This window comes from Alosa pseudoharengus, unplaced genomic scaffold, assembly GCF_046254945.1.
Source record: "Alosa pseudoharengus isolate Yale_2024_CS ecotype anadromous, Long Island Sound unplaced genomic scaffold, YU_APseudo_1.1 YU_APseudo_1.1_scf_9, whole genome shotgun sequence".
Classification (NCBI taxonomy): Eukaryota; Metazoa; Chordata; class Actinopteri; order Clupeiformes; family Clupeidae; genus Alosa; species Alosa pseudoharengus.
Window position 1 is genome coordinate 11893358 of NW_027468881.1, and position 27111 is coordinate 11920468.

The 27111-nt window shown below is 42.1% G+C and overlaps 3 protein-coding genes across 6 annotated transcripts in view; 1 reads left to right on the forward strand and 2 right to left on the reverse strand.

Moving 5' to 3' along the window:
* Positions 1 to 6912, reverse strand: part of pex14 (peroxisomal biogenesis factor 14) — a 59406-nt gene extending 52494 nt beyond the window's left edge. For both annotated transcript variants that reach the window (XM_076276080.1, XM_076276079.1), the window contains exons 1-2: positions 6808 to 6912; positions 3690 to 3734 (exon numbers count right to left, since the gene is read on the reverse strand). In XM_076276080.1, coding sequence (XP_076132195.1) covers positions 3690 to 3734; positions 6808 to 6843 — 81 coding nt within the window. In that variant the 5' untranslated portion in view covers positions 6844 to 6912. The remainder of the gene's footprint in view (positions 1 to 3689; positions 3735 to 6807) is intronic.
* A 100-nt stretch (positions 6913 to 7012) lies between these two features.
* Positions 7013 to 15015, forward strand: dffa (DNA fragmentation factor, alpha polypeptide). Of its 3 annotated transcripts, none has more exons than XM_076276082.1 (7): positions 7013 to 7397; positions 8206 to 8364; positions 8487 to 8644; positions 9276 to 9471; positions 9835 to 9962; positions 13854 to 14103; positions 14371 to 15015. In XM_076276082.1, exons 1-6 carry the CDS (start codon positions 7304 to 7306, stop codon positions 14064 to 14066), a joined length of 948 nt encoding a protein of 315 aa, XP_076132197.1. In that variant the 5' UTR covers positions 7013 to 7303; the 3' UTR covers positions 14067 to 14103; positions 14371 to 15015. The 3 variants fall into 3 exon arrangements, with proteins under 3 accessions (XP_076132197.1, XP_076132198.1, XP_076132196.1); XM_076276083.1 differs by having other exon boundaries at positions 13854 to 14067; XM_076276081.1 differs by having other exon boundaries at positions 13854 to 15015.
* Positions 15016 to 16902: 1887 nt separating this feature from the next.
* On the reverse strand, positions 16903 to 26149 carry masp2 (MBL associated serine protease 2). Its single transcript, XM_076276817.1, has 10 exons — positions 26142 to 26149; positions 25812 to 26028; positions 25549 to 25726; positions 25230 to 25364; positions 23618 to 23814; positions 20965 to 21112; positions 20621 to 20761; positions 18063 to 18188; positions 17906 to 17980; positions 16903 to 17666 (listed from the first exon to the last, which is right to left on the reverse strand). Exons 1-10 carry the CDS (start codon positions 26147 to 26149, stop codon positions 16903 to 16905), a joined length of 1989 nt encoding a protein of 662 aa, XP_076132932.1.
* Between the last annotated feature and the right edge of the window lie 962 nt (positions 26150 to 27111).

A 27111-nucleotide genomic window follows, 5' to 3' on the forward strand; every position in this document is an offset into this window, starting at 1 on the left:
ACTTCCGTAAACGTGATCTCACTTGTTTGTAGTGATTTATAAGAACATTTTCATAATTGATGTTAACATGATGTAGGCCTAACTTAGTAGTCCCTTTTTCCCCATACCAGCATATTGGGCAAATAAGGTAGGCCACATCTCATTTGTGTCTATTTGTGTAAACTTCATGGCGACTTACAAAATGTGATTTAAAAAAAAAATACAGTGATAACAATGGGAGATCATTATGCATATTGTCACAAAATGTGTAAAAATAATATTTATTTTCAAAATCACACACTCACACACACACACACACACATCACCCCCACAATGATATTACAGAGGATTGGAACTACTCGCTGCCACCTAGTGACTGTCTTCTTCAATAACCATGAAATATCTGTGTGCTTCATGCCCCCGCACCAGCCGTAACTCTCCTTTACTGCAGACAGGTCCAATAAAGGATTACAATTACAATTAAAGTAATGAACAAAAAGGAATACAAAAAAGAGAGGGAAAAAAAGAAACGCTCAAGGAAGGTTCCCTTGACAAAGTAAATTGCAGCCTAGTTTCCGACAGATTCAAGAGAAGCCTTTTTGGAGTCATTACCACGCTGCGCTCGCTGAATAATTAACTTTTCTGAAACCCCGAAATGACAACAAAAGTAAAACGTTGTCTCTCGGCACTTGCCACGGTCCTATTCATGAACCCCCGGAGCACAGAAGAGGAAGAGTGCTGTCAGGTTTTATTGTTAAGGGCCCATCAGACGTATCCTGATATTGAGTTACACAGAGAGGGAGAGACCCCCCCACCCCACCCAACCACCCCATCCCCGAGCTAGTATTTTATTTTCAAAAAACGACCAGATGAGCAACAGATGGCTTTTATGACTTGGGGGCCAAGAATGACAGCAAAGAGGGAAGAAAGGGGGAAAAATGAACTAAGTGGGAGAACGACAATAAGATGGAACGAGGGTGCGTGTTTCAGAGAAAGACAGAGCCAGGATGAGAAAAAGAGAGTTCTCCTGAGTGATGCCAGTGGCTGCAGCGGTAATGTTGGCATCTTGTCAGCCAGCCCCCGATTTCTAAGCTTGGTGCAGTTTTTCCGCACCCCCCCCCCCCCACACCTCCTCCTCCTTCTCCTCCACTGTGGTGGTGATAGCAGAGGGAGCTCCGGAAATTCAGAGACTGCTGAGCCAAAACAGATCACTTCAAAGCGCCTTATTTAACGCTCGCTAAATTTTTCATCACAGTCGCTTAATATCCTGGGGAAGGGGGAGCTTTTGAAGTTGCTGCGAGACCGGGATGTTCTTCTCGCTCCTCCCCTCCAGCTCCACCCCCTCCCCTCCTTACCCACCTCCAAACACCACGCCTGTGTTTCTCCTCTCCCAGTGTGTACACGGACTAACCCCCCCCCCCAACACACACACACACACACACACACACACACACACACACACACACACACACACACACACACACACACACACACACACACACACACACACACACACACACACACACACACACACACACACACACACACACACACACAGTCCACCACCCATTCAGCACCTAGCGGAGGTCAGGTGGTGAAGGTGTGTGTGGGCCCAACCCAGCGCACCAGGTCAACCATGCTACCAGTTCCGCTGAGGAAGCTGCTACCAAGGCAACACCACACAGCAGCAGTCATCCCTCCCTTGCTCTCACACACACACACACGAACACTCGGCCTTGGGGGAATAGTATGCCATGGAGCCAGAGATGATCAATAATGCATGCGCTATTTTCAAACAAGCAGACAGGGTTAAAAGGTCTGTTTGGTGTTTTCATTCCTAAAATGAGCAGCGTGGAGTCTTTGAAGATCCTGGGGGGGCTGTCCAGGTACTGCCATTTGCCCACAAACAAACAGCGATTATGAAGCGGATAAATACACAGAGCAGCTTGTTTGTCAGGGCCTTAGGTCACAAGACACTGGAGGAAAGGGAAAGCTGAGGAGGAGAGTGATGCAAGGAGAGAAGGAGAGAAGAACAGAGCAGAGGAGAGGAGAAGAGAATAGAGAAGGAGGGAACAGAGAGAGGGAGTAGAGATTGTGGGACAGGAGAAAAGAACCGCAAAGAGGAGAATAAAGGAACCAACAGACAGGCAGGCAGGGAGTGAGTGAATGAGTGCAAGAAAGAAACCAAGAAGAGAGAGAGAGTGTGTGTGTGTGTGTGTGTGTATGTGTGTGTGTGTGTGTGTGTGTGTGTGTTTAAGAGTGAATGAGTGTTCTGCAGCTCCGTAGGCAAGCACTAGAGAGGGGGGGGGGGTGGCGTGGTGTAGCATTCTGGCGCTTGAAGCTTCAGGTTTAAACCTTCTGGCGTTCGGTGGCGCCGTCAGCCTTTTGCGCCTCCCCAGCCCAACGCAGCTTCGTGGCACCCAGGAGCGGCAAACGCACTGCCTGAGCACGCTGACGGGCCAAGGTGAGTCAGAACCTGTTAACGTGACTGGTGTCCCCTGCCTGTCACACACACACGCATACATACATACACACTCACACACACACACACACGCATGCACGCATACGAGTCTCCCTCCAACCTCTCCACTGGTCCCCTTCCTCTCATCCAGATAAAATCCTTTCAGACACAAATTTCAATTATTCACCTCCTCCAAATAATGCCTTGTGACATGAATTATCCCGCAATGTAATAATCCACTTAACTGGGAAAGAGCAGCTCATCAAAAAGAGAAAAGGGGGAGAAAAGAGAGAAGGCGAGTCCTCGACCAGCCAGCCACAGTAGGAGGCTTAATAATCTACATTTTTTACGCTGCTAAGGAGCGAGCCTTAAACACTGTTAGACATGATGCATGGCGTGAAATTACATTGACACAGGAAACAATAGCATAGTTAATTATCCAGAGATGACAAAGATGTCATCACCACGATCAACACAACGCAAGCAGAGCCTTTAGATTTGTCTTGAAATTAGAAGATCATGATGTATAGATGTAGTTAACGGTCAAGTAAATATGGGTAGACAGAGTCACACTGTCCAGTTCTGGCACACAAACCAAAATCTGCCATCGTCTTAAATGACAAAACATCTCATATTCTCTTTTCAATACAATTACACAGATAGAGTTCATGTTATTGACTAATATATCAAGTATAATTTCTATTTAGAGTCTAAAGGCTGGATTCAAGCCTTATCTGAGAGTAATGGTGACAAGCAATTTCTGTTTCAGTTTTGAGGTAAAAATGCTTTTGTTTTTCATTTGTTTTCTTGACCAGCTCTTTCAGTCCAATATTTAAACCATACCTTGGTTTAAAGATGAATGTGTATGTAAAAATACATATTTTCAACACTCTACAAAACAAAAGGTGTTTCAAATTTTTGTATTTTCAGTGTTTCCCATACATTGACTTATTTGTGGCGGCCCACCACAATATCAACATTGACCACCACACAATGATTTTCCTGGTTGTACTAAATTGTGTTAAATCTGGTTAGAATCATAACCACACTGCACTAATTTGTTAAAAAATGTTGCATTCAGGTTAATTCTGCAAACCTACCACCACAAATAGAATTCAATTCTGTGGGAAACATTTATTTTATTTTATCTTTTATATTAATTTACATCCAGCCTCTACACATCATCCCATTAATACAATGTAGAGTCTAAGAGAATGTGTGCAGTATCACAAATACATAAAGGTCTTACCAAAGCTTCCCGCGTAGTGGCGTCTTCTCTGATGGATGAGCCATTCTAAAATAGAATGTAAGCTTGCATTAGAGCGCCATCTATGGTACAAATACAATACTACATGATATGACGTGGTCTTCTCCAATGCATCGGAAATGCACAGATCTTTTTACACTCAACATAAGATCATAGTTTTACAGATAAGCCTGTGTAATAAAGATAGTTCTCATTCATCAGTTTTGGACGACTAACATCAAGCAAAACATGCATGCTCGGCAAACTGGGGGTGCATGGAAAAAAAAACGTGTCCTAAATGGCAGTCAAGGGTAAATAGCCACCTGCTGGGGCAAATCTGAACACATGACAGCCTAACATTATTACCAGGAAAATAGCACAGAGGTAATTTGTGCGATGCTTCCGTTCTGCATGCGCCATGTCTGCCTGAGAGGCTTAATTGAATATGGTAACCCACTGACCGTCGCCACAACACAGCCGCAGACGTTTCAGATAAAGCCTGAAGACGGATAATACCAGGTGAATTGAATATGCTTCATTTTAATACCGTTTTACAACTTCCCTTTGCCTGGCTATTTGGCCCAACTGCTATCTCTTGCCATGGCTCCATCCCCCCCCCCCCCCCCCCTCTCTCTCTCTCTCTGCTCATGTTTCACAACACAGGCCTACTTGTTCTGCCTGACCTTGATGGGGCCTATTCGTAGGGAGGAACCACTTCTTGTATTGCTGTTGGATTTGTCCCATTTTAGTCACAAATTTTGTGTCATGTATCTTAAATGTGAATAGAATTTTTTAACAGATATTATTTTACTGGTTGTGCGTCCACGTCTTTGTGTGTAGACCTATGTATGTGGATATGTGTGTCCTTGTGTGTGTTTGTTTAATTAGGTATTGTTTCAGTTTCTTTGGTTTCAGCATTTTAAGCACATGATCTTTACCCCTGCTGAAATTGCAACAGGATACACAACCACAAACATGAAAGGCTATTCCACTCTGAATCTCTGCGGTGCAGATAAAACTCTCATGTTGAGCAATTCCACTTGGGTTGCAAGAATGCAGAGGAATCATTTCCACTGGGGCATCGCACACTGAAACACAAGACTGGTATCAAACCAACAACTAAAAACAGAATACTTCTGTATTACTAAATAATTAACCGAAAAATAATTTGCTCCAGTCTCTGTTTTCAAACAGAGCTGAGTTAACCAGTCTGTAATTACCACTTTTTAGATGACAACTGTCCTGGGCTTGAACCCATCTATCTAACCACAGGCATTAAACAGAGGAAGTGCCTCTAATTCTTGTTCAAAGCCATCTGTGGAGAAAATGGAGAAAATAACAACTATAGACCAATATCTTTAGGCCTACTTTCCATACAGTTAATCCTCCATTGTATATTCAATGCCAAAATATTGTAGGCCATTTCAGTTTTTGTGATAACACATTTTCAGTAAAGTATGGCCATATAAATTTGCAATCTCCCAGTTTCATTATCAAAAGGTATTATCTTGCCAGTCTTGTCTGGGATCGATATGCAATAGCTGAATAGGAGCCCAATTCTCTTCCGCTTATTGCCATACCAACAACAAATTTAGGCATGGATACACTGATAAAACTGCTCTCAAGACTTGGAAACATGGATTTGTATATACAGGCCTTCAGAAGATAGCCTAGAATATGCATGTCAAAGTGTTTTTATTTTCACAGTGTCTCAAAGTGTTTTCATTTCTTTCATCAAGTTTTTTGTGATTATAATTTCTTTACTTGGTGACAGCTAGCATCCTCTTGTGGCTCAACAGAGCAGACTTCACACAAAAACTCTGAATTCACTTGTGTAAATTAACTTGAATCCAGAAGTGAGACATACTACAATTATTCATGCTGTGCTCATATCCAATGGAATTGTGAGCTCAGCCAAGAAAGATGTCACTGGCTTGTGTGCAATTAAAGTAGGCTAAAAGATAAGACTAAGAACCTGACAATTAAAACATGTGCAGTTCACTGTATGAAGATGTGTAATGAGGGGTCCTACACATTTCTGCTCTACTTTCAGAATAATCTTAAAATGGGAATGAAAAGAAGATTTCTACTGTATAGCATCAGTTGCAAATTCCTTTCTTTTAGAAAGACAATACCTGACTGTTTAGCCACAAAGAATATAAAGAAAAGCCGAAAATGTGAACCAAAGTGATCAACATGGAATATAAGCTTAAAACTGATCAACATGGAATATGAAAACACCTAACATAGGCCTACTTGGCCTACTCTAGGCAAACCCAAATGAAAACAATTCAAAGCATCCGAGATAATCACTACAGCACAGTTCACTGTAGCCTACTACTAGTGTATCAGTCCCTACGCTATACATGTATCTATGGAAAGGTCAATGGCTCTGCGGTGTTTGCATACATAACAGAACTTGTGACTACCTCACCGTCAACGTTACTTAGTATACTATATGCACAACATGGGACCATAACTGGCAGGGCATGTTATACTGTCTCAACTAAGTAGGCTACAAGCTTTATTTCGACATTTTTGACATGACTTAGCTGATACTTCAGTTTGCGATTTCAGCCACGATAAATAACCACACTGGAAATAGCTGATCCGTCAACTGTCATTTAACTACTGAGACATCACCTGCAAAGTAAAAGCTCATGACTCACGAGATAATTTGACAAAGCTAATGCACCGTTTTGTGACAAGAATGTGCGTCTAGGTTGGACTAACGTTAGTGCCTTAAAAGCTGGCCAGCACAACACGCTTTGCAGGAGCTTGTTTGTTAGCTCTTGACTGCAAGCTAGCTTGCAGAATAAGGTTAACTCTAACAATGGAACTGCTCGGGATTTAACACATTTTGAAGTTGTATAGCAGCTAACTGCTGTCAAATGTATAGAGAGTATAGTTAAGGAGGGCATTGTTATTACAAGTTACATTTGAGTACGATGCAGGCCCGCACCTGTCAATGACGCTCGTTAGCAAGGGCTAAAACTTTTTCAAAACGTGAAAACAATAAGATGCTCTTTTCTAAGCAAACTAAAGACGACACCATGATACCCCGGGGCTATAAGAACGTTAGAGCCACCCACACTGAACGACACCAAATGTTGTAGACTACCTGTATTTGGTGTTCAGGTTGTTCAGAGGATGCCATCTTCTTCGATGTACAGCTAGCTAGCTAGCTAACATGCATCAGAGCCGTAGGTAATAGGCAATCAACTATACTCGCCTCGCAGGCGAACTAGCAGATCGTGATCAGCATCCAAACAAGGAAGTGACACACTACTGACTACTGCCATAGACGGGCTCTGCTACTGCCCACATCAGTCAAGTTTTTTTCTACAGTGTGTTGTAGAGTAACATTGTGCTGTTCTCTGTTAATTTTTAAGTTAACGTTGTAATGTAATGTTTGGTTGTAACCGGACATGCCGGACAGACAGCGCAAGATTGGTCGTTAGCGCTCTCACTCCATTTCCCAGATTCTGGTTATTGTAAACCTGTTTAAAACCTATCGAGGGAAAACTGTCCAGGGGCAGCAGCATGATTAATTAGCTTTTCTTTTTACTATCTCTCTCAGTGGGACAAAGTACATAGTACATAAGTCAATAATAGCAATGGCAGAACTTAAACCTTGTAAAGTATGCAACTTCAGCCGTCAAAAATCTGTTGGACTTGTAGTGTATTCATTGGATCAACTCAAAGTGAAAGGTAAGAATGCGGAATTGTCCAGGGTGCGTGCGTGTGTTTAGGTTATGCCAGCCAAGAAATACGGGGGGAAACACGAAGGGCCACGTCAGATAAACAATTACACTTATTGCATTGTTGTAAATTACAGCTGACATCACGGCCATCTCTTTATTTAGTTTATTTAGTAGGGGGATCTGTTCTTTAGGGTAGTATAACCTACGACACATCCATCAGTCACAAACTGTCATGTCAGTGAACTTGTGACTCCTGTAACTTGTAGGCGATTGGGTTGGCTTAGACATTAGGCTATATTCAGAGACTTTATTTAAGGACTGCTGTATCACATTAGGATTTGCGTATTATTGTGTTAAGAGAAGTACCGGTTGCTGTCACATAGCCTAGGCCACAACGCCATGTGTAGTGCAATATTGAAACGCAGGGTGATAAATTCGTGTTCGGACTTGCCCGGTTAGGGGAAGACATGGGTTTGTTCCGAGCTTTTCATTCCGAGAACGCTGCCACTGGGCGTGACGAAACACATTTTTGTCTGGAGTATTTAAGCCATGTACCATGTTTTTCATAATTCCAGTTTATCTCTTATTATTTATTGTTGCAATATGCAAACAAGTAAAACAGGACTTAGGCCAAGATTCAGAGTCTGAGTGTTGTCAGCTTTACTTCTTCACATCTGCACACAGATGGAATCTCCCTACCTGGCACCCTACCTAATGCAAAGTAGGAGGGCAACATTCCTTTTTTGTAGTAGCAAGACAATAGGATGACGTTCACTACCTGCACCACCTTTGACCTTTCTCATTTCAACCGCCAGGAGGTGAAACTTTAGGATTCTCCCCTGACACGTCTGTCTCGGTGGTGCTTGAGGATGATGGAACTATTGTGGAAGATGATGCATATTTCCTGTGTTTACCTGTCAACACAAAGTTTATGCTGTTGCATGGAAAAGAGTCCTGGGCCCCTATCAATAAAAGTAAGCAGATTCTCTTAATCTTGAAATGTTACTTTTTCTGTTACAGCTTGGACAGTATGTTTTGATAAAACAAGTTTCAGCTTTCAAATAGAAAAATAAACATGTCTTCTCTCTCTTCACAGTTGATGGTGGCACTGCCTGGTTAAGCCGAGAATCCATAGCCCTGGATGATGATGAAGTGGATACGGTGTTCAGTGAAACAGACGCCTGGCAGAGTCTTGCTGCCCAGCTGAAGCACAACCTTGCCAGCATCATTCTGTTGTCTGATGCTGAGCTCCAGGTGAAATTCACTGCCCCCACACATGGTTATGGTATTTGGCAGACGCTTTTATCCAAAGCGACTTACAGTACATGTGTTAAAAATAACATATTCAAATAAAGTTGAAAAGCCTACACTAAGCATAACAGTGATAGTAATAATAACAACAATATTAATAACAATATTAAATATCAACAATGAAAATAATGAGTTTTCAAAAACATAAATATACATAAGAATTAATTAATCAGGTGCAAGGTGAACAGATGAGTCTTGAAACACCTACTGAAAGTCCCAAAAACTACCAAAGTTGTGTTACTGTATATAGTAGAACCTTTACATACACCAAAGCCGCTTCTGTCCTCATTCTGATGTGTTGCATGACAAACCAGAGCTATCCTGTGACCTTTAAAAAAAGTAGAATACTTTACTTGCTGTTGTTACCAGCCAGTGGTAGGAGTGTCCCTTTCCTGTAGAATATGCACCATATTGGTGTATTCACACTATACTGGAACAAAACCAACCATTCTCATTTCTATCAGTATGTTCCAGTACAGAAGCAGCACATCCATTTATACAGTGGGCAGCAGCAGCAACAACAACATGCCTTTCCTGTAAACATTGCCTGGGTTGTGATTGTTTGTAACCACAGACCCTGGTGGATGTGCCATGCACAGACCTGGCGTCAGCGTTGGGCTTTCCCCAGAAGAAGGCTCAAGCCCTGCAGGACACACTCCAGACTGTCTTGGACCGGAGAGAGGAGAGCAGGCAGTCCAAAGAGCTGCTGCAGCTTTACCTGAAGACTGTGGAAAAAGAGCGAGAGCAAGAGGCCAGTCAGGAGGGAGAAGGTTGGCTGTTCCTCCCCCCCCCCCCCCCTAAAATACTGTATCAGTTCCTCTGCCACTCCTCTTTTACGAACACAATACTGGCAATGTAGAATTAGTCTGTGGCTGAGTCTGAGTTGAACTTAGTTCCCTGAGCGGATGTGCCATGAAATGTGAGATGATTCTTTGAGCCACTGGGTGGCATTGCTGTGTCATGAAGACAAAGAGGGGGGAAGTGGAATGTTGTCCCTTCAGCAATACAGACATTTTATTCTAGAGCCAAAGTTATTTTCTGTTGTTGTATTCTGAATGCAGTGTTTGGAAGTAACCATCTATATGTAATTCAGCATTTGAACTTCCCTTTCATTATTTTGTCCACCTTGACAGATGATGATGCTGTTGAGACTGATGATATGGATGAGGTGGACTCAGTCTCAGGGTTTCACACTAGGACGCTGATGGTCTTGAAGGGCAAGACAAGCCCAGAGACACGGCTCTCCAATCAAGAGCTACAGGCAAGTAGCTCAAACATGACACTGCTTTATAGGCTATTAGTTGTTGTCTTGCATTTATTGAGGAATGCAATAGTGTTATTCTGTTAGGGTTCATGGAGACTTTACACATTCAGACATACATGACTTTAACAGTCCTTTAATGTTTGTGGGTCTTTAAATGAATGAATGAATTAAAATATATATGATCTTTCTATAGCTCTGGGCCCCTATTCACGAAGCATTTTATCTTAACCACTAGGAATACTCCTAAATTGCTCTAAAACATTTTACAGAGGAATTTTCTCTTAAAGGAGAATTCCGGTGTGATATTGACCTAAAGTGTGTTGAAACATGATACCGAGTGTGAACGTATGTCTCATAGCCCATCTCGGCTTGTCCCCTGCACTCCAAAATCTGGTGCTAGTTAGTCGATGCTACCAACAGCTTGTTCAATGGTGGTGCTTCGGCATCGGGCTAGCCGTGCAAATAAATCACTGTTTTACACCATTTACGAGGCTCAATGTATCTCCACACTTCATTGGTATACTACCGAAGGCCCTGACATTTAAAACGAGACATTGAGAACTTTGAAAAAGCACTGGTAGTTTACTTACAAGACGATTTATACAGACAGTATCTTCACGAAGTCACGAAGTCACGATAAGTCGAGCGACGAGTAAGAATGAACAGGTATGATAAGGGATCAGATTCCAAAAAGAATTCAGTGGAAATGCATGGATTCTAGTTGCTGCTACTAGAAGAAACTGGAATCCATGCATTTCCACTGAATTCTTTTTGGAATCTGATCCCTTATCATACCTGTTCATTCTTACTCGTCGCTCAACTTATCGTGACTAAATTCAAGATGGCTGCAAACGCTAAACTTTGTGAAGATACTGTCTGTATAAATCGTCTTGTAAGTAAACTACCAGTGCTTTTTCAAAGTTCTCAATGTCTCGTTTTAAATGTCAGGGCCTTCGGTAGTATACCAATGAAGTGTGGAGATACATTGAGCCTCGTAAATGGTGTAAAACAGTGATTTATTTGCACGGCTAGCCCGATGCCGAAGCACCACCATTGAACAAGCTGTTGGTAGCATCGGCTAACTAGCACCAGATTTTGGAGTGCAGGGGACAAGCCGAGATGGGCTATGAGACATTCACACTCGGTATCATGTTTCAACACACTTTAGGTCAATATCACACCGGAATTCTCCTTTAAAAGTTATTCACAAAGCCTTTCAGAACTGCTCTTAGTAAGGAAAAGTGACAACTCCTAAACTAAGAGTTAGTCTTTGTTGCTATGGATGACGTTGTTACTCTTGCTTTTGAAATCCTGCGCTGCTCAGTTAGCTCCTGTGTTCACTTATATCTTTAACACATCATTGGCTCAAGAGACAGTTCCTACTTGCCTCAAGCAGTCTGTTATTGTTCCAGTACCGAAAAACAAAAGTCCATCATGTCTGAATGACTACCGCCCAGTAGCCCTGACGTCTACAGTGATGAAGTGTTTTGAGAAGCTTGTGAAAAACATTATCTGCTCATCCCTCCCTGCCTCCTTCGACCCCTTCCAATTTGCTTACAGAGCCAACAGGTCTACAGAGGATGCCATCTCAAACCTCATGCACACCACCTTAACTCACCTGGAGGAGGGGAATGGGAATTATGTGAGGATGCTGTTCATTGACTTTAGTTCAGCATTCAACACGATAGTACCTCTCACCTTGGTCACAAAGATGAAGGCCTTAGGACTGAACACCACCCTGTGTCACTGGATATTTGACTTTCTCACCAACCGTTCACAAGTGGTTAGAGTGGGGGGTCTGACATCTGACACATTAACCATCAGCACTGGTGCTCCCCAAGGCTGTGTTTTGAGTCCACTGCTGTACAACATCTACACACATGACTGCAAAGCCAACAGTAGTCATACCTCCATCATCAAGTTTGCAGATGACACAGTGATCTTGGGCCTGATTAGTAACAACAATAAACAGCTCTACTTGGATCAGGTTGATGAGGTGGCACAGTGGTGTCAATCTAACAGCTTGACACTGAATGTCAATAAAACCAAGGAAATGGTAGTGGATTACAGAAGGCAGCAGCAGAACTACAGTTACACCCCACTAATGATCAGCGGGCAACCTGTAGAGAGAGTCACAAGTTTTAAATACCTTGGTCTCCACATTACTGAAGACTTAACATGGACTGTTAACACTCAATATGTTCTGAAGAAGTCCAGACAACGACTCTACTTCCTTCGTCAGCTAAAGAAATTCAAAGTTTCTACATCCATCATGAAGGCCTTCTACACTTCAGCGGTTGAGAGTGTTCTAACTGGTAGCATCATCACCTGGTATGGGAACTCCAAGTCAAGTCAAGTCAAGTCAGATTTATTTATAAAGCGCATTTAACATGCACATAGTGCAATCCAAAGCGCTCCACAAACAAGACACATAACAACAAGACAAAAGATGCCGGATGGAGCGGCGTAGTCGCCAGCGTACCCATGACATCAAGACAAGACAAATACATTTAAAAAATAACAAATACAAAAAAATGCGGGACGGAGCGGCGTTGTCGCCAGCGTGACACCAAGACATACAAGACAGACAACAAAACAAATAAACAAATAAAAAAAGAAAATATATTTTAAAAGGGGAAAAAGTGATGTTAAAATTAGTCCAATTTCCAAACCAGCTCTGCTTGCAATAGTAAGTCCCTTCACCATACTTGCAGTACACTGCCCCCCCCCCCCCTCTCCCCTACATACACAGCACATTATTTCATCAGGAAGCTTCTCCAACACACATCCCCAACATACTTACAGCACACTGCACCCCCCCCCCCCCCCCCCCCCCCCCAATACACAGTACATTGTCTCATGAGGAAGCCAGTTGGGAGCTACTTTTAACCATAAAAAAACTTTGTGAATACGGGCCCTGATTTCTGTGTCTGTATGGCACCCAGTGTATGTGGCCAAAACTAATATACACTGTGTTCTAATATCCACTGTATGGCGCTGTTGCTCTGCAAACGTAAGCACCAACTTAAAGTGAGATCAAGTCAATTGACTAGGGAATCATGTTGATGTTCTCTAAGCATTAATTTGGAGCAAGTTTTGACAGTTGATTCATGCAAAAATGATGCCATGCACTGCACAAACTATGGAATTTCTCCTAGTGCTGGGCATAAAATTGATTTAAATAGAAAATCGAGGTTTTTAATAAAAATCGATTTGTTTTTATAAAAATCGATTTTTAAATCCAATCACTGAAAAATGATCTGGCACAGGCTAAATCCGATTACTGAAAAATGATAGGCTATGTCCAATGTCTCTAAATTATCTGGCATAGGTGTGTGTGTGTGTGTATAGCATAGGCTATGTCCAATGTCTCTAAATTTTATCCAGCTGCCGATGGGCAGCAAATATAAGCAGGATCTGATGTCAAAAGTAATGGCGCTCATTAGTGAGGTCATCCATAAGCATAGAGGCTTATGGTCCGTTCATGCCACCTGGGAATATTAGGGACCGCCCCCGTGATTATGTTGTTTTTCCCACTGCGAGTGGTCATGAATGTGTGAAAAATATGGATCCCACAACAAAAGTTAAAGCATACGTACACTTATCTTAAATAAACAACTGTATTTGCTTAAAGATATGGAGTAAGATGCTTGTTAAAGAAGGATATGCAGATTTCCATTAAAAATGCAGATTTCAATCAAAATAAAATCGTAAATAAATCTTTTTTTTTTAGGCCATATCGCCCAGCCCTAATTTCTCCTAACTCTCTTGCCTTTCAGGCATAAATCCAGACAAAACAGTAGTTGATCTCAACAAGAGGTTGTAAACTTCAAACATGTGGGCCAAAACATAACCTGACTTTTATGTGTTATATTTTGGCTGCTGCAGATGGTGGTGAATAAGGGTGCTGCCTTCATGAAGCAAATCCTTGGCTGGGACGCAGACAGAACTGCCGCCCTGGTGCAGGCTTGTGAGGCTGAACTGGAGGGACGTCTCCAGCAAGTCCAGGCTCTCGCGTCTCTCAGTGCTCAGTCCCAACAGCCCAGCGACGCATCAAGCACAAAGGACGCAGACAAGATCAAGGCCAAACGCAGCAAATAGAGTAGGAATAAAAAGAAACTGAACTTCACGAAGAGCTGTAATTATTCTTAAACATCTCATAAGGGGTACTTTTCAGCAAGGATAATCGTGACTGACCAAATATGTGTGGAATCAGACACAAAGATTTTTGTTGCATTTTATTTTTTTACATTTTGACATTATTTCATAAAAATGTGTTTTGACCTGAAAGGATTGATAAAATAATTGCTGTTAGTATATATTTTGTTAGAATATTTATGTGACGGAAATAAAAAAATCACCATTTGTCAATTTCACCACCTAAAACCCAATATTTACCTTTCAGAAAAATATCTGGTTCTCGTGGAGGATTAGACCAGGAGAAAATCACTGCCTTTCTAAATGAGCGCTGGTGGGATGTGTTTCACAGTGCCAAATTCCCTTGTTTACTCAGAATATTCCATATTTATCCAGTATTGTACCTCACAATACACCTGCTCTTATGGTGTTTTTCTATGTGAGTGTGAGTCACAGACTCCAGCCCTTAAATGGCAGAGTGTTTTTCTGCTGTTTTTTTTTTCTCATTATCCTTGTTTGTGACTCCATCATCTTTGCAGCGATAAGGAACACATGGCACTCAGTGGCTCTCCCTGCACCTGCGGCAACAAGATCTTGCTCCTTTCTTATTATGGGGAAAATTGGTTAGAAATAAGTTGAGGTTTACTTAAATTATAAAAATGCCTGTAAGCAACACCATTAACAAAACTGACGGAGCTCTACATGGAAAATCCCCTGACCCTCATACCTATGCAAATGTCAGCAGAGCAATCTTAAGGTTTTCTTAATACTCATCATTTGTTGCTGTTTTGGATTTTTTTTTTGTAGATTTTGTACTGTTTTAAGAAAATGAATTATACCCTGTGTAGTATATGCTTGAGCGGGTTTTGTCTATTAGGCTCCAGCCTCTACCATTAAATTTAAATTTGTCATATGTGTTGTTTATAATCATTGTGTGGACATGAATTCAGAGGCTACTATAAAAATGTGTTAAATCTCAACTCAACAACTTGCAGATAATTTGTAAAATTGTTAATGCATTTCTATTGGCAGCAGTTGAGATATACAGTACATTTCACATCCTCCGCTACCGGTAATATGTTTCGGATATGCATTTCATACACACACACATAAACATACACACTGGTAGGCACTAGCAGACTCTGGAGTAAACCTCAGGTTGTATCTCTAATGATGAAAATGCAGCGTAGTGACGAACACAGGGCGCTTTGCGTGGAGGGACTGCATTGCTATAGGAGTGTGGCCTCATTAAAGATATGGGACTTTCTCTTAAGGTGTCTGTTGTGCCTGGCACTGTAATGAGCCCTCATCAGTTCTGATTGGAGTGGAGCACGTGGGGGCAAAGTACTGCCCTGCTGATGGCCCTGACATGAAAGGAAACTGGGCAAGGTTTTGAAGAAGCCACCAGAGTCGATGGAACATATCCACACACTACACAACCTCTAAAAAACACACGGCATCTTTTTTTTTCATCTCGGCTACATCCAGGAAGCAAGTGTGCTTCTGAGTTCATTGGCTATGATGACAGCGGCTGAGAGGTTTATGGGTTTTTAAAGGCAAGCCAAGCATCAGCCACACAGGAGGTCACAGTGTGCACAGTTCCTGTTGGATCAGACATCTTCCTGAAAGGAAAGCATTAGCTTTCTCTCCTCAGGGATTGATTTCTGTGTGTAGAATGTGATCTGTCACTCGATATCCTCTTTTCACATTTCATGGACTGTATTTTACTTGCTCCAAGTATTTATTTATTTTCATTAACAACAAAAACACAAAAGACGTGGCTATCTTCACGTGAATCTATGTTTACTTTTATGGTTTAGTGATTTGCAAAAAGATCAGACTGGAGGGGAAAAAATAGTGTGTTTGAATGTCACGGTAATGTCATACGTTGAGTCGATATTCTTGAACACACTTGCCCACATTGTCACTAGACAATAGATCTACCCTTAGGGCAAACAAGCCAACTGTGAGCAACATACTCTGTTCTTCCAGGAATAAGTAGACCATAACAACTATTGGCACAAATAAGCAAACAAAGACATCTGTATTCCTGCCATTTCGGCTCTTTGTCCTTTTAGACTCCTCCAAGAACAATAACCTCTGAATAGCTTTTGTTCCTTGGCTTCAAGGGAGGACATTATCACTTCGGCTCACAATAATTATTATCCCCCCCCCCCACAATATCCCAATTATAACCAGGCTGTTGATGTGATTACTGCATGTTTATGAAGACAAGGTGAAAACATTTCTAAGAGTGAACGTAGCATGAGGATTTTTGATGGGACACATGAGTGTTAGTTGGGACTGGAGATCACTGGGAGACTGCAGGTCTAAAATGACAGTGGAGAGGCAATTACATGAGAGGAGAAACCTTTAACTGGTTTTTAGATAGAAGGAGGCCGTGGTGGTGCCGAGATCAGTTCCATTATGCATGAGGGGTAAATGACCGCACATCACGGATCAGGAGCCTGGAGACTACGCTGTGGCTCATTTGACTTTTAAACAGCCCCTCTACATTAACCCCCCCTGTTCGCATCAACGCATTCGAAGAGCAACAAGTGGCTCTTTGGTTGTGCTTAAGTTCTCAGCAGAAATGATTGTTTCTCAATGTGGGTTCTGCGACTTAATCCACTTACATGTAAAGTAATCACAGACAAGCTCTTATGGAGTACCATAGTCCAAAGCAGTATTTAAACCCCAGTAGGGTAGTAATGGGAAATAGAAAATACTTCTACTGTATGTTCCAATGTTGCAAGTCCCTTTTCTATCATAAAACATGCATGAAACATATAGGTAATGTTTAAATGTTCTTAGCCATGGAGTCCTCTATCCAGGAGAGGTAGTTGTTAACTTTCGTGTAGACTCCATAGTAGCCAGGCTCAGCACAGTTATAACCCCACGAGACGATGCCACCCACAAACCAGCTCTTGGTGTTGCTGTCCTGGAACACCAAAGATCCTCCGCTGTCACCCTGACAGGCATCCCTACCACCCTCGGCTAGGCCGGCACAGATCATGTTCTCAGTCACCGTTAGTTTTTTCTCCTTAATGCCATCATATATAGCTTTACAAGTCCCATGGTCAACCACGGGTAGGTCAGTGTACTGGAGGTTTAAGCTGTTGCGATGTGACACACCCCACCCTGACACCCTTCCCATGTTGTCTGTTTTCAGAGTGTATCTCTCATCTCTGCCCGGCAGACAAATGGGCATGACCATGTCATTGATAGCCATCCTCTTCTGCAGCTTGATCAGGGCAATGTCATTGTTGAAGTTGACCCCATCGTGGTGATAGTCCGGATGGATGAAGACCTCCGCGGGCAGGCCCTGCACCGCCTCCCGGTCATTGCGTTTCACCATGCCCATCTTCACTATCAGATTGGAGACGTCGCCGTAACCGTGCAGGACGTGGGCGGCTGTCAGGATCCATTCGTCGCTGATGAGCGCCGCCCCGCCCACCATGCGGCCCCCCAAGATGACCAATACCTGCCACGGGATCTCCTTCTTCTCCACCGTCCGGCCCCCAATAATTTTCCCCAGGGCCACGTGAGTTGGCTTTCCACAGACTGCATAAAATAATCAGACCTTAAGTCAGTCCAAGACAATCGATGTAAAGCTACTGTACAATCTGTCTCTAAAGTATTCTCATGCTGTGTGACTAATAACAGGTTGTATTTTCTTTTAACAGTTCCCAGGGTGTGACTTGTGTGATTTCAGCTTAATCTATAATCAATGCCCTTTGGGTGGTATATTTTCACACATGCTTGGAGAGGAAGTACGAGAGACAACATGCTCAATCACTTACTAGGTATACACTTAGGAGGTTGGTTGCCACCAGATGAGTCTCTCCAGATACCATTGTGATCACACGTGTAGATTTCTGGGAAATGTAAGAATGGTAAAGTGAGATGCTATTCTTTCACCTTAACCATGTAATCTCAAGAATGCTTTTAGAAGCTCACCATTCATTCCAGTTTTTGTTGTATAGAATGGTGCGTCACATATGTACTTAGCCACAGACTTGTAGGTGGTTTGGGTGTAAGCACCAACACCATTTAGAATTTCATTAGGATTTCCACAGTCAACAGCTGCAAAAGCAAAATAAATTTGTTTATTGGCTGTCCCTAACTGTATTATTGCATTATATTCTCTCTTTTTGAAAATAAACTTTACAGCTGGGTACAAATGTTTGCGTCCCTCTAGGCTGTAAAATAACTAATGGTGTAAAACTGTTCTTTCTACACTCACATCATTTAAAGTAACAGATACGGACAAATAGTGTATAAAAAAACATGATGGAATCGAAAATACAAATTATCAGTGCAAAAGTTTGTCTTCAATATGCCTGCAACTCCTCCAATCTCTTTGTCTACCCTCTGAGCAGCTTTTGTTTTCAGCAGTATTGTATTCAGCTTTTGTATTTGTCCTAAATCTACTTTTTTACTTTGCTATGCCATGTATAGCATTTTTAAACCTTCTGCACAGGTGTTCTATTATATTTAAGTCTGGACGGCCATGTCAAAACTTTACTTATTCATGAAGGATTCATGCGTGCTTGCAGACACTTTAGTGTCTTGGCTGTTGATAGGAGGCTTTGTTTTGAAAAAAATCTTTTGATATTGTTTTTTTATTTCTCATGTGTACAGTGGTTACACAGTAAATAGCCCTCCTTTGATGCAAAGAGCCGGTGCCTGATGCAGATATACACCTCCACTAAGTAGACATCCAGCCTCCATTAAGTTTTATTATTGCTATGAATTCAGCTCTCCTCATAGGCAATTTTCTTTCTTGCTGTTATGACTTTGGTCTCATGTGACCACATACTCTAGTTCCAAAACTCATTTGGCTTGATCATGTTCTTTAGCATTTACTGTACAAAGCATGCTGACTTGTGTGTAAAACAGGGGTGTCAACAATAAGGCCTGGGGGCCAGATCAGATCAGGCCCCCAGCAGGTTTTATACAGTCCTCCAGGAGTTTTGAGGAGGAAGAGATTTGAAAGCAAAGGCGGCGTTCCTAGCATCAGTGACAAGGTTAAAGGTTGTATCAGCGATAGCGGGGATACGTCCAGACCCACATTAAAATGTAGGGTCTGGGCACTCACCGTTCGCAGTGCTCAGTCCGAGGGGCGGGATAATCGGTTGTCTTTCAAATTCCCTCTGCACGCAATAGGACAGTGCTGAGTCTCATGCGTTTCCCACCAGCGGAGCTAATTGGCTAGTTTAAACTTTTGCCAACTTAAAACAAGCAAAAACTTGTGTCACACTGTTGGCCAACAGCAACATCCATCTTCTTTGTTATTAAGTAGCAGGGAATTCAAGCCAAACCGTTGCAACTCTGCCATCAATCATTATGTTAAGCCCGCCTAACGACTCTATATACGATTTGATTGGCCTGATAGAAGTTTAATTTTTTGAGCTCACAAGCCAAAGGAGAGTTGCTAGACTAGCCCTGGAAGCAAATGTAATTTGCTGCCGCTAGGGTGCGTCTAGATTTCTAGGCTAGGGATACGTCACTTCTGTTGATTTTTAAACAAAACAGAGAGCTAGCTCGCTACTCCCTCCCCCTCCCTCCCGTGCAATTAAAACTCTCCTAAACGCGCATCTCGTCAGCTATTGGTTGAAACACTTTATTTTGCTTTTGAGTGGGTTGCCAACCCTTGTTGGTAGCAATTGGTTTTGTGTACAGATCTCGGAGCCTAGGGTGCCTACAGAGACACGTTTTTTTGACGGCCTGCTATGGGGTAGACAGCTAGCGGATCGTTAGGAAAGATTAGATGAATGTGATCATTGGGCCTGAAATCGCTGATACAACCTTTAAAAAGGAAGAGGCAGTGAATCCTTCAACACGACAATGACCCAAATACTAAGAAAGCTCAACTGAGGAATGGTTTAAAAAAACAATATGATGAAAGGTTTGCCATGGCCCTCCCAGGCTTATGACTTGAGTATAATATAACACCTCTGTATGGTGGACAGCAGGTAAACTGGTAGATTTGGTATGAATATGCCAGGAAGAATGGGCTCAAAGTACACCTGAAAGGACACAAAAGCTGCTCAGAGGGTACAGAAATTGGAGGAGTTTAAAAATAAAGGCAAAAGGGAAGACATTAAGTATTTCCGAACATTTCATGAAGAAGGATGCAAACTTTCACGATCACTTCTATTTATTCTATTAACCATTTATATGTTACTTTTAATAATAAAGAAACATTTGTAAAAAGTGACTGTGCATTAGATATTGTGTTGATGACAATTCACTTCTGTGCTTTACACCTTTTGTCATTTTTAAAGTGACAAACTTTTGCACCCAACTGTAAATGTATATGACTCACGTGTGCAGATGGGCATTTCAGCATTCCAAGTGCCATCTTTTCGGCACTCTGCGTGGTATGATTCCAAGTATTCTGTACCCTGGTGAAAACAGGAGTTACTGTATTTTATTTGAAGAATTAAAGCACACATGCACATCCCCCTCCGACCTTTTTTTAGAAATGAGGTTGCAAAAGTCTTGACAGTCACATGGTAAATCCAGTTCAATTACCAGTTTTATTTCATAGCCAGTTTCACACTGCAGGGTGAACGTATCTGTGAAGATGTACTGAGACTGCTGAGGCTCAATGCGAGCACCCGCAGGAATCACTGGGTTTGGACATGGCATGGCTGTGTGGGGAACAGTCAGAGATGGGGGGAAAATAGAGAAAAGGTGTTTAGCTTCACTTAAAGATTCAGCATAACAGACATCAAAGAGGTGTTCACTCCATCACAGAAGCAATTGAAGAAATTAATTAATTTATTCATTTTTAAATTAATTCATATATCACTGAAAAGCCATGATGTCATTGCTATACGACAACTTGTCATACCTTTACTAGTGTATTTGATCTTCCAGCCCCTGTTTCTTCCTGAATCATCTGTCTTGAATATCACACGCACTTCATGACTATGGGTCTCTATCCTACCAGGACTTGTGGTTCCACAAAATGGGCCATACTCCCGTGAACCTGCTGTGATCTGGACACCCACAAAGCAACAAACCACACACACCCACACACACACACACACACACACACACACACACACACACACACACACGTACGCATAAACATGAGAACAGAATGAGAAGAGCATAACAGACCTCTCAATGAATGCAAGCAACAGCTCAGCCATCCATCTCGGGGCAGCACGCGAGGCGAAGGGGACCTGCAAACCTCATCAGCAGGCATGAGGAAGAATACATTGTTTATTTATCAGCCGTCAGCTGACTGATTGGTTTTTAGAGAGTGCCCCTGTGTCTATCGTGATGAACTGGGCTTTACCACTGAAGAGGCTGAAGGTATAGGCATGGGTGAAGTGATTTACACCCGGAAGACCCCTGTGATTTATCCCCTCGTTCGTCTGATTATGCACCGTGAAAGAACCATGCTACGTGCTAAATTCATCATTTACTTTTTGAGGCGCGTGAGATGAAAACAGCTTAATTTCAATTGAGGTGAGTTCCATTAATGCAGACCTTGTTGGCTGCTGTCCTTGAGCGATACAGACTGATCTTTGGGTTTGGAGGTTCAGGTTTTATTGTGTGGACAACTGACTGTCTCACCTCAGTTTGCCTACATGTATACTACCACTGCACATGATGCAGCCTCATGAGATTATCCGAGACAGCCGACTCAGATATATACATATGACCACATGCAACAACATTCAAGCATCTATATCCCTGTTACCTTGTTGACTAATGACTACCTTGTCTTCAGAGCTGCAGTTCCCCCACATAGAGTTAGTTGAAGGTCATTACCGGTTCAGTTCAGCACAATAGCCTGAGCGGGTGAGTCCTTGCATCTGTCTTGCAGCACTCAATTCCATTCAGTTTCACAACAGAAAGGGGATGCTAAGCAGGTGCCTGGTAGATCCCATCCAAAAATAAACGAAGCACATATGTTTTACAGTTCTAGTGATCAGTGTGTTTGAATGATTGCATGGTAAATGATAGGCTGACCCAAAAGTCTTCAGCAGCTGAAACAATTGTCTGTTGAGCCACTTTAGAGGTATTGTGTGAGTATGTTTCACCAATAAATAATATAATATAATAATAATAATACAGACAAATCAGAGTAAAGCTATTGAAGAGAAATGTGTCTGGGTGCAGTAATTAGCACACATAGACTGGGCTACATGCATACACTTGGAGAACTCAGTATCAGATTGCTGTCTTAGTCTTTAGACTGAAGGGTTTGGTTCAACAATGTCTCTAGGCTTGCACACTGGCCTGTTTTAAGCACCCTCAGTATCCCCTATCCTTTTCCACCAGTTACACGGCAACATTCTCAGTTCTTAAAAGTAGGTCGGTGTGTGCCCTCTCCTAAAATATTCTTTCACTGCCTTCTAGTCCAAAATTTGACAGTCACTGAGAAGAGCTTAGATTTCCATATAATTAGGAAGACACCACTCATGGTGACTTTCTACCAGTCATTCATAAGACATTTACATTTTTTCCAACAAAATTGTTATTTCCCAACCGAAAACCCATTGGAAATCCACTCTCTCTAAGATCTGTGGATTTAAATTGAGACACTATCTTACATAGTCATCAATTAAGCTATCTCTTACAGGTTATATATACACTGTGGTCTTTCTTTTTGAGCATAACAAAAAAAAACAGTAATCTATAGATAGATCTATAGATATAGAATCCAAGATGCCAATAATGTACTTTCCAATGTATTTTCCTTGAGCCCTGGGCCTGTGTATAAACATGATGCTTAGATTATTATTATATGTTTAGATGTAAATGTAAACGTAAATCAGATTTCTCGGTCAAGTATACTTGCGTACAAGGATTTGGTCTCTACATTTATCCCATCCATGAATTAGTGAACACACAGTGAGGTGAAGCACACACTAACCCAGAGCAGTGAGCAGCCTTGCTACAGCGGTGCTCGGGGAGCAGTGAGGGGACAGGTGCCTTGCTCAAGGGCACTTCAGCCATTCCTACTGGTCGGGGATCGAACCGACATCCAGTAAGCCATGACTGCCACGACTTAGATATAAAAACATGACTACTATTTGTACCACCATGATTTTTTAAAACTAAATAATGCTGTCAGAGATGTCATCATGTTTGGGCACAGTATGTTTTGCTTCTAATCTGTAAAATGAAAAATAAATTAGTATCAATATAGTATAAATCTATTTAGAAACAAAACATACCCTTTGGTATGAGGGAAAGAGACAAAAGTCATGGATTGCAGAGAAGCTTTCAACATGATAAAACTTGCAGCATTCATCAAATGGATGGAGGTAGGATTAGTTTGATGCCAAGTCCACCACCCATGGGTGTAACGCCACTAACCACAGACACTTGCAGTGTAATACCACAAGGATATCCTTATTTGGTAGTACCTTCTAACATCAGGAATGGGCCTGTTTCCCTGAATCTGGCAGTGATTTACCAGGTTTTGCTATTTTGACAGCTGCCAGTATCCATGAGACCGCCTGTTGACAGTGTACTTCACAAACCTTTAGGGTGTCATATGGACACGGGGCCTCTGGGTGTGTCTCCACGTCAAAAGGTTCCTGGAAGTCCAGGATGAGGACGAAGCCTTCAGGCAGGTGTATGGTGTAGTCGCACTGACTGAGCTTGGGATAGAAGCTCGGGAAGTCTGGGCTGGTGAACTCCCCTGACCTCTGGGACAGTAACTGGCCAGCACACTGCACTGCAGAAGTCACACAGACACACAAACCCACAATGAGACAGACACCCCCCAGAGACATCCGATTAATGTCATTTCAGACAAATCAATTTAAGCTCTGTCTGCTTCTTAGATACATCACCATGAGTACATTTCATTGGAATTTATGCCTAAATGATGAACATACAAGAAATCCACAAATGGATGGACCCATCTTAAGGGGGCAGAGTTCTGGTAATTTATATAATTAAGGAAATTTAAACAGGGGTCGTCATCTCTATCTATTCATCTCCCGATATGACGTGATGCCATTTTTTTTCCCAACAAGCAAAGAATAACAATTACCACGAACGTCTGGGTTGGTAATTGTGATTAATTACCGAGCCTCTGCGCACCATTACAGCTGCAAACAGGTATCAATTTTCTGCTGCTCTACGGAGCACGGCTCCCTCAGGCGGCCGCGATAATTAACCCAGACTCTAGCTGACTGACAGAGATCAACTGCTTTATTCAGCGGTCCGCCTCTCCACAGTCTGTTAACCACCGTTCCAGCAATTGTGCAACTGGCGTCTGCTGCTTCCTCCAGATGCAAGCAGGCCGGGATATTATAGTGCTCTATTCATGCCTACTTCAGAGACAGCTTTTGACTCTTTTGAGATGGAGACACAATATAAAAAAAAAGATATGGTTACATCTTCTTTCCAACTCAAACGCGGCAAGCATACCCTCCTTAGAAATCCATTGAAGCCGACACAGTCAGTTTCAGGACGTGCACGCTATATTCTCTCTGAATACTCCGCCAGCTGATGGAAACCTATAATTTACCCAGTGCTGCTATTTCCCAAGGAGCGAACCTTCACTGCTCTTAACATTTCAATGAGCAGTTGAGATGGGGAGAGGGAATCTCAGAATGCAGTTGGTGCGAGAGCAAAAGGAAAGTGTGATATTTTTCTCAGTTGTGTGACCAGTAGCATAAGAATTATGTATTATTTATTAAATTCATTGGCATTGGTCTTTAAGTCAACCATAAAACGCAAGCTCATTGATCATTGTCTATTTAAAAGGAGCAGAGTTCAGATGGTAGGCCTTCAAAGTCAATCAGACACTGACCCTCACCTGATAGCAGCCACAGTCTATTTTATTTGTCATTTTCAACATGCAAACAACTAGGCTAACATAGAATGAAACACATGCTAAACAAAGCCAAGCAAACATTTATTTGTTTACATTCTTGTATTACAGAAAATTGTTTGTTTGTAATGTCAAATGTCAAAAATCACAATAATTCAGCATTTAAAGGAACATACCATCTATTCCATTTAGCTTAATCGATACTCCAGTTTGTCCATAATGCATAAGCAAACTCTAACCTTTCAGTGTGCAACAATATAAGCTCAATTATTCTGTTTGCTCTGGTGCCCTCTGTGTATTCCCCTTACCATTGCAGGCTCTCTTGTTTGGATGGAGTTGGTATCCCATTCTGCAAGAGCAGAAATAGCCACCAACATAATTGTGGCAGTAATGATCACACACTGGCTCTCCATCCTCCGCAGTGTTCAAGCACTCATCGATATCTGTCCAAAACACCACAGATGTCACTCAACACCAAAAAACAGCTAAAGCACCGTTCACGTGCATTAGTGCACAAGGGGGTGTTTGATATGGAAACACATAAGTAGTGCCAAATATAGACTAATGCTGGGTGATAGATATGTCTGCTTTTTAATAGTCCATTCTCTTACGTCTTAACATAAATACCTTCTGTGGTGTAAATAGCCTGGAAGCCAGTGTATTCTGCCTCATTTGAGAAGTCGGATCTAAACACAACTGACATGGTGTTCTTAGCTGAGTACAGTGCTGTGTTCTTTGGTGCGTCATCGTAGTCTTTCTCCTCCTCCCCGCAAAAGCGGACAGGCTCACTGCCTTCTGAAAAGACCTTATTGGAACAAAAGGAAAGACGTTACAAGAGATGTGTCAATTCTGTCCTACTCTAAAGGAGAACTTAGAGCCACAGAGAATACCTGAACATAGTCATATTCACACAGGTAAGAGGGTTCCAGGCTGAAAGCTGAAAAGTAGAGCTTGATCCTGTGGCCCTCTGGAGCGGTCATGTTCCAGACCGTGAGATGGTTGTTGGGATAGTTGTCAGGGAAGTTAGGGGAGGTGAAGGTGCCATACAGGCCTGTTAGATCCACACTTCTGCCCAGTGGAAGCAGGCTGAGGACAGTCAGAACAACACTGCAACAGAGAGAATGAGGAATGGAGAGACATACTCACCATCTAGAGAAATACCCACAATGGAGTCTAGCCTATAGTTCATAAGTGTCCAGGTTACAAATCCTTGAGCTTACCTATACATGATAGTTTCAGCAGAGAATCAGATAATACAGTTCAGGCTTCTGCTGGGAAGTTTTGGACTGGTCATGTTTGTTTAACACTGGACTTTAGGTCAGTCACCCACTGAGCAGGCAGTGAGAGGAAAGGCTCTGATGACTTCTGTTTACTGATTTGGTCAAAACATGATCATTGTATTGAATTACATTACAAAACGTTTGTGTGGATGTTTAAATCTATGCTTTATTTCAATAAATGAATTCAACAACAGCCCACTTGGAAGTGTTCTCCTACTCTTAGCACTTAAATGTTTTTTAATAATAGTAACTGATACGAATTAGAACTGGCAGTTGGATGAGTAACACATTCATTTTTGGTCTCTCCAGATATTCTCAACATGACATGAGAAACATTCTTTATTGTTTGTACGATTAACACTATTTGTAATGTGTGTGTCATTTTAAAGTGACAGTTCAATCCTTACTGAGCACAAAGAGACTTTGTGAATGTTCCTTTGACCACAGAGATTTGTCTATTTTCAAATGAATGCACTTTTGTAAATATTAAAATCCAAGTCTTAATCCCCTATTCATGCAGGTCCTTTCATGTTCTGCCTTTTTTCAAATACGACATCCTGAGGTTTTCATAGACAAGGCTACACATTTTGAACAGCATTTCTCTCCATGCGCAACAGAGAAGACAGCGGCAGGTAGCTTGTCATGTCGAGAAAGGCAATTAACGCAAATGTGTGAATCCCTCACAAATGGCACTCAGGCTCTCAACAGGCCTTGCCATCGCGTGAATCATATCTGAATTTCAAAACTGCTTACGCACAAAAGAGCTGAATACTGCAACAGCGAGGCAACTTTGAGAGACGCGAAACACGTCAGATTTGAAAAAATGCCTCCTGAATCAGGTTAATTGTTTCTGACGGTGAGACGCTGTAATGGCTGAGGTGAGACGCTGTAATGGCTGAGATGAGGTGTG